Source organism: Mastomys coucha, chromosome X, assembly GCF_008632895.1.
Source record: "Mastomys coucha isolate ucsf_1 chromosome X, UCSF_Mcou_1, whole genome shotgun sequence".
Taxonomy (NCBI): domain Eukaryota; kingdom Metazoa; phylum Chordata; class Mammalia; order Rodentia; family Muridae; genus Mastomys; species Mastomys coucha.
Genome location: NC_045030.1, coordinates 134,332,386 through 134,340,465, shown reverse-complemented (window position 1 = coordinate 134,340,465; position 8,080 = coordinate 134,332,386). Strand labels below are relative to the sequence as shown.

The following is an 8,080-nucleotide window of genomic DNA, read 5'->3' as shown; positions in this document are numbered from 1 at the left end:
AAATCCGCCTGCCTCTGCCTCCCAAGTGCTGGGATTAAAGGCGTGCGCCACCACCACCCGGCTAGTTAACACTTTCTTTGACTGCTATACCAATTTCTTCTATTATATCTTCTACAAGTGAGATTCTCTTCCATCTCTTGTATTCTATTAGTCTGTAGTTCCTGTTCTCTTGCCTAGGTTCTCCATTTCCAGGATTCCCTCTTAGTTTGTGAGTTCTTTTTTGCTTCTATGTCCATCTTCATATATTCAGTAGTTTTATTCATTTCCTTCACCCGCTTATTTGTGTTTTCATAAGTTTCATTAAGGTATATGCTTATTTCCTCTTTAAGGTCCTCTATCATCTTTATAATATTGGATGTAAGATCATTTTCTTGTACTTCAGTGGTGTTGAAATATCTATAGCTTGCTGTAGTAGGATAGCTGGGCTCTGGTGGTGCCATATTGTTCAGGGTGTTATTGTGTTCTGACTCTGGCTTCTAGTCATCTGTGTTTGGGGATATTATAGGTTTCAGTGCCAAGTTTGGAATTTATCTTTGTTTTATGGATGTGTTTTGGATTTTTCCATTGCTTTATGTTTTCTTTCTGGTCTTTTGGCCTGAGTAGCCTATAGTTCTAGTAACCGGTAAGTTTTCAGGTATAGTCGAGTGTCTCTACTAGGGTTTTGGTGGCCTGCATGGCCTCTGGGGTTTGGGATAATCATGTTGCCTTTGGGGTCCTGGGATTCTAGGAACTGGCCTGGGTACATAATTTGTGTATTTTAACTAAAGTAATAGTACCTCAAGTTGTAGCTAGAACATACATTTTGCTCTTCAACACTTGTGAGAATATACAGGAAGAAAACAGCTTGGATTTTCTTTATAAACATTAACATTAAAAGATATTGGGCCTCAACCTAAGATCCATAGTAGAGTTGGTCCCATAGCAATATGTGATGCTTACTCAATGACTGGAATATTGAGTGCTCTGCTTTTCCCTGACACTGGCTAGGAAAGATATGAAACTTGAATGTGGCCTTGACAATTGGGGTAATGGGATGGAAGTGGCATTAAGATGCTAAGTGTTAAGGTATGCTCCTGACCATTACATCCCATACCAAAACAATTTCACTAGACCCTCTTACACAAGAATTCTGCTCTTAGAAGGTATTTTGGAAACTGTTGACCATATTTGGTTGTCTTATCTGACAAAAGTGATAATAGTTTGGGGTCTTGAAGGCTAGATGTATACTATGATTATACTGTATCCTGTACTACAGTCATGCAAGTGAAAACTGGTTATAATTATCTGAGTTCAGAACATAGATACAGTTTCCACATTGAAATGATTTTTCTATGGCATTAGTGTTCCTTATTAAAACTACCAACTTACAAAAGGGTAAGATTATATCTTTTCTAGGGGTTATCATGAGTTATTGAATGTTTCAGAGACTCAGTGGACCTATCACAACTACAATCCTCATATATGAAATACCCTAGCCCCAGCATCACCAGTTCAGCAGGATGCCACGTTTGTGATGATTCAGCTGCTAGCCTCTGCCAAGTGCGTTATAGTTTGCATCATAGCTATGTAAATATCCAAATATCTATTGTTTCACTTTATATGTTATTTTTCTTCCCAATATGATTAAGTCATAATGTATGGCTTTCAGACTATCAATAATGTTTTTTACTTTTTGCACTGTGCAATAAACCCAGAGCCTTGCATATGCTAGTCAAACCCCTACCATGAAGCTATATCTGTAGCTACTTATCCATTTTTTAATTTTGAGACAAGATCTCACTAAGTTGCTCAGACTATCCTTGACCTTGTAATATTCCATCCTCAGCCACCCAAGTAGTTGCCATTATAGTCCTGCACCACTGGACCAGGCTGCTTGCATCATTATTTTATCTTATTCCAGTCACTTTCTTTTTGCGATTACAAAAGAATGTAATAAATGCTTGGAATACAAATGATATGTTAGTCTGGTATGTTTTAGACTATTGCCCAAGATCTTTGTGGTTTTCATTTTCTGTAGGTATGCACTGAGGGTTGTATTTTCAGAGGAAGGTGAGAGTACTCAAAGGCAGAAATGACTACTGAGCAAAAACAAGGTTTGAGTGGCTCCATACAAGTCAGGATTGTACATATGCTTCCTTAAGGCCTTTACTCTCCACACCTCACTGTAATTGAAGGCTCCTGTTGACACTGCCAGGGCTGGCATTGCAGAAAATTGCCACATGGCTGATGGAACTTCTCTGATTACTTTCCTCAATGACAGAACAATGATGCCTCTCTGTCTGACAGCTTGTTCAGGAGAATTCCTAGAACACCTTAGTTTCTGCTCTTATATTTATGTTAGGCCTCTGTCACTGGCAGTTTATTCTACCACCTTTTAAAGATCTGTGACTTAATAGAAGAAACATGGAAGCTCTTAGATTATTACAGATCTTTTTTTTCTTCACTTTTGTTTACTGCCACCTCTGGTGTGATATAATGGTTTTTTTATAGGAAACCAAACAGATGCCTTATGGGAACAGAATATAGCTTCAAAATAAACCTGTTGAGTACTCTCAGTTGAAGGGTATAGCTTTCCCCTCACTTAATACCATGTACTTTTCCTTTTCCTACTAATTATAAACATCCCATGAGGAGTGATTTATAATGCAGGAATATATGGGCAAGCAAATACAAAATAAGCAAAATGCCAAGAATATGAAACATTATGACAAATTTGAAATTTAAAATCAGTATATCAAACCTATTACTTTCTTTTCAGGATTACAAAAAAAATAATAAAAACCTGTAATATAACTGAGTTTCTCTCTTTGTTTATTTTTATTCTCTTCCTGATCTCCACTAGTTCAAGGTGCCTCCTCACAGAGCATCTCTTGATCTTACTTTTATGAAAAATGTGCCTGTGTGTATACAGTAAAATGGAGGGCAAGCTGGAGAGTGTACAGTGCCACTTCGCATGTCAAAGGCATAAAAGAGAGATAAACTATCTCATATCGGGAAGGTGTTTGGAATCTAAAATAGCAATATTTTGTCATAGCTCTGCCATCACCACCTTATTATAGAAGTGTTGTGATGATAAAGTATTGTGGGAATGTCTTAAGAGATAAGAGACCCTCAGAAAAAAATCACAGTCTTCTCTGGGAATTAGGAAAAGGCACACAATACACAGAGAGAGGGAAGAATGAGTAAGTGTGAGGCCAGCTTATGTGTTTTTTTTCCATTGAAGGAAATATCCATTATTAAATTTTTTAAAAGTTGAATGATACTAAATCCACCCTAGAGATGAAGTTTGTGATGGAGATATTAGTTAGAGTTAATGTTTAGCCTTTTTCAAAGGTGGATGATTCATGTCATGGTTTCATTCCTGTAGTCATCAATTATTACTTGATGTTAATCTACTGCTTTAGGTATTGAGGTTGCCATGTTGTCCAAGGAAGATGATGTCCTTAATAAACTAGAATTTGGGTTTTAGTGGACAAAGATGATAGTTGATGCTGGAGAGATGGCTCAGCTGTTAAGAGTACTGACTGCTCTTTCCAGAGGTCCTGAGTTCAATTCCCAGCAACCACATGGTGGTTCACAACCATCTGCAGTGGGATCGGATGCCCTCTTCTGGTGTGTCTAAAGATAGAAACATATATATATATATATATATATATATATATAATATATATATATATATTATATATAATATATATAATATATATATATATAATATATATATATAATATAATATATAATATATAATATATAATATATATTATATATATATATATATATAATTATATTAGCCGGGTGGTGGTGGCGCACGCCTTTAATCCCAGCACTTGGGAGGCAGAGGCTAGGCGGATTTCTGAGTTCAAGGCCAGCCTGGTCTACAGAGTGAGTACCAGGACAGCCAGGGCTACACAAAGAAACCCTGTCACGAAAAACAAAACAAAACAAACAAAACAACAACAAAAAAAAGATGATAGTTGATGCTGAAAAGGTAACAAAGGAATTAACTAGGGACTACCTCAAGATGAGTTCTCTGGAGTAACCTAGCAACCATCAAACCAAGACCTGGCTTATATAAAGAAGCCATAAAGAAATTAAAAACATCTGGGGAAGAACATTCTAAGAAGTGGCACTGTTCCTGTGGCAAATCAAGTCGTTAAAATTTTTATTTAGCAGCTGAGTCAGGTGCAAATATTTACACCCAACCAATGGACAGAAGAAGCTGACCCCTGTTGTTGAATTAGGGAAGGCTGAAAGAAGCTGAGGAGGAGGGTGACCCTATAGGAGGACCAGCAGTCTCAATTAACCTGGACTGGAGATCTCTCAAACACTGGGCCACCAGACAGGCAGCATATACCAGCTGATATGAGGCCCACAACACATATACAGCAGAGGGCTGCCAGGTCTGGGTTCAGTCAGAGAAGATTCATCTAACCCTCAAGAGACTGGAGGCCCCAGGAATTAGAGAGGTCTGGTGGGGTGGGGGATGGGGGTGGGGACATCCTTGTGGAGACAGGGAGTGGGGAGGAGGTATGGGGATGGGGAACAGTCAGAGGGTGGACCAGGAGGGGGGTAAAATCTGGAATGTAAAAAAAAAGGTTAAATAAAATTTAATTTTTTTATTTTGAAATAATTCTTTAACACAATATTATTTTTTAAATGAAAGTAAATTTGAATAATTAATGAGACAGACATACGTATTTGTTTTTACATAAAGAATTAAGTCTTGGCTGAATATTTGATAATGCAGGACATACAACTTCAATATTTTTCAGAATTGATCAGTTTTGATTTTATAAGTGGCAATGCTGAGAACACTGTGCTGTGTAAATGTGTACTGCAAATAAAAGGCAGGCACATATGTAGGGCAAATTCAGAAATAGTTGGACATTGTGCCTTAATACCAAGTCAAAATCCATTCAATGATTATTTATAAACCTTATGTCAGCAAAGTTAAACAAGAAAATTTAAAAAATCAAACATTCAAACATGATAAAATCCAAAGACACTAATCTAATACAGGCTGAAGAATGATGGCAGGGAAACATTGAAAGTCTGTTGTCTGTAATTTAAGTCATCACATGTGTATAAAAGCAGGAATGTTTCCATGTCCTATGAAAACACTGCAGTTCATAATGTACAATAGTCTTAAGTCTGTGCAGAGGTGTCTCAGTGTTTGTTAACACTTCATAGTGTGGCAACATGCACAAAGCAAAATATCTGTGCTATGTGTTCAGAGCCAAGGCTGCAGTGAACCCACTGATACAGCACAGGTGAGTGTGGTCAAAAACACCTTAGACTCATTACATGTTTAACTTTAAATTAGTTTTTGCATGGTTGCATGTTCAGAAACACTGTACTATTGCAAAATCTGTTATGAAAACACCTCTTCACAGTCACATGTCCCCAGATAATGTCAAAGAAGCTGTGATTCTGTTGGCAGAAAAGTTTGAGAACATGAATGAAGGTACTGAACTGACTTGAAGAAGGAGCCAAAATACCAGGGAAAACTGTTATATGGCGTCCCATTCTGCAATGACTAATCTAGTCCCTTGGAACCTACAATAGCCCATATGCTGAGGTTTCTTTTTAAATAGAATGAGTGTCTGCCCATGTGATTGAAGCTGAATGAGCTAGGAAGAGACTAAGATGAGTTTTTGAAGCATGCTCACATATCAGGCCATTTGAAGGACTCTTGAATGTCAATTAGTCATCATTGCTAACTCACTGACAATGTCATCAAGCATTGTAGAGAGGGGAGTGACGTTAAGGAGTTCCCAAAATAGTGTGCATGTGACGCCACCTGAACACTTGGAAACTGACTCATGAGGTACAGGAGGAACACTGTATGTTTGAATGGTGAACTGAAAAGAGATCTTGAAAAAATGGGAACAGAATTCAGGGTCACTACTTTCATCTTTCTCTATATTTCTAGCATGGTCTCCTAGGTAGTCAGCAACAACTACTGCTTTGTTAGTAAGTACACATCCATAAATCTCTGGACACCTTCTTCCATACCAGCCCCATATGTAACACACATTCTCTTGTATTCTGCAACTGGAATTTCTACTAACGAAGTAATGTCTACATCACCATTTCTCAACTAGCTACAAAAATGGGTATTTGATGAAGTATTGACTTTACCTAAAAGGATGCTAGCATAAGTCTTTCTTTCAAATAATGACATCATTGTATGAAATCAGTCCATTACTTGGTTAAGAAGAATGTGACTAAAGGTTAGGTTCCTTGGGGTAATGATTTCCCCTGGTTCACATGCTCTACTAAAATCTCTCTCTCTCTCTCTTTTTTTTATTTAATAGGGACAGAAGATGTCTTATGGAAAGCCATGTAGGGGCCAAGATTGCAGCAGAGGCTGTACATGCTCTCCTGAGAAAGGAGCAAGAGTAAGTTGCTTATTGCATTGTTGAAAGACAAATAGTCACAGGGGGTGTTTTCTGTTTTATCTGTTTCCTTTAAAATTAAATAGTGTAGAATTTGTTCTTATGACCTCATAGCAAAACCAAAGTGCTGAGAGCAAGCTGGAAAGTGCTTTGCCCACTGCTAATAAGCAGAAAGAGAGTGGTCAAATCTCTGAAGGACTGGGAAGAGGTTTCCCTCACTGACTTGATGCCAAGGCTCCACCACAGTGTCATTGGAATGTCTCCAAAAGCTAGTTAGCTAGTACAGAACCAGATTATGATAGTGTTTGTAGATATGTGGAGAATTTTGTAGCTCATTTATATCCACTTAGTTTCTCCCTGCCACTCTAGGGAACAGGTGATTCAGTTTTTATCTACAGACTGGGATGCAATTTGACCCAAATCACAGGCTTACTAGGGATAGAATGAAGAGTAAAGGGAAGCCCTTAAGTCCAGAAATACAGGCAGCTATAAAAATGGCTTGCAGATACTCTATTAAAATAAAGTTATGCTTTAAAATACATTTTATAAATCTATAGAAACTACCATGTGAATCACAATAAACACAGCACTTTCCCCTCAACCCCTATATACACTTAGCCAGAATGTGATTTCTACCAAATAACCCTGTGTCTTTAGTATACAACATAGAAAATGTATTCAAGGACATTTATTCAACTAAAATTATAGATATTCCTCAGAGCTTATGGCTGCTGTGCACAATTCAGATCATCTAACTTCTAGGATTATGTTATGTTTGCATTCTCATAAGATTCAACTAGGCCAAAGAGCTTATACTATCAAAGGAAGGTAGTAGCAGAGAGAGGTCAACCAAACCTTTAAAAACATAGTCAAATGGGGAACATGTTGACCATCCCATCTTCTCTTCCATTATCTTCCATTAGCAGTAAAGTGAAATGTCAAACTCTGCCAGAATCTGAAGGAAAAGAATAAAAAGCCATCTTTTCATCTGAAAGGACCATACCCATTATATGTTAAGGACATGAATCATAAGCTATCAGAAAAGGAATGCATTTTAGGGAGCTCTTCATCTTTCCACTGATTGTACAGAGGAAACAGAGTTAGAGGGACAATGACTTCCTGGGGGTCACACAACAAATTAATGTCAGAGCCCTTTTGATGTCTTACCTTTTCACTTCCCTCACTCAAAGACTCTTCCTATCTTCTAGTGAATCTACATTCATTGTAGCCACCAAGGCCAATGCGTTCTTTTAAAAGGATTTTTATTGCATTGATTTATTTTGTTGGAGGGCATGTCATGCATGAGGAGGTCAGAGAAAAACAACTGGGAGTGAGTTCTCTCTTTATACCATTTGGGTCATAGGGATGGAACTCTGGATGTCAGTCTTGTCAGAAAGAATCTGTAGCCACTGAACCATCTCACTGGCCCCAATTGACTTTTAATCAATGTGCTGGAAGTAGAGATAAAGCAAAGGCTCACTTGTTGATTTCTTAGTACCACTACTGTTTTTTGTGACTTTCTTCTGTATGTAATCAATATTGTATACATGTCTATACAGCCACTCTCCATTTTTTCAATTCTATTTCCCAAATAGAATTGAAAAGTGTTGGTGGGGGAGTGTCTTAGTCAGGGTTTCTATTCCTGCACAAATATCATGACCAAGAAGCAAGTTGGGGAGGAAAGG

At 37.7% G+C, this 8,080-nt stretch overlaps 1 protein-coding gene across 4 annotated transcripts in view; it reads left to right on the top strand.

Annotated features, from left to right (window-relative positions):
- The window catches only part of Col4a6 (collagen type IV alpha 6 chain), a 312,614-nt gene that overhangs the window by 139,543 nt on the left and 164,991 nt on the right, over positions 1–8,080 (top strand). For all 4 annotated transcript variants that reach the window (XM_031368791.1, XM_031368798.1, XM_031368795.1 and 1 more), the window contains one exon: positions 6,315–6,398. In XM_031368791.1, the coding sequence (XP_031224651.1) occupies positions 6,315–6,398 (84 nt within the window). The remainder of the gene's footprint in view (positions 1–6,314; positions 6,399–8,080) is intronic.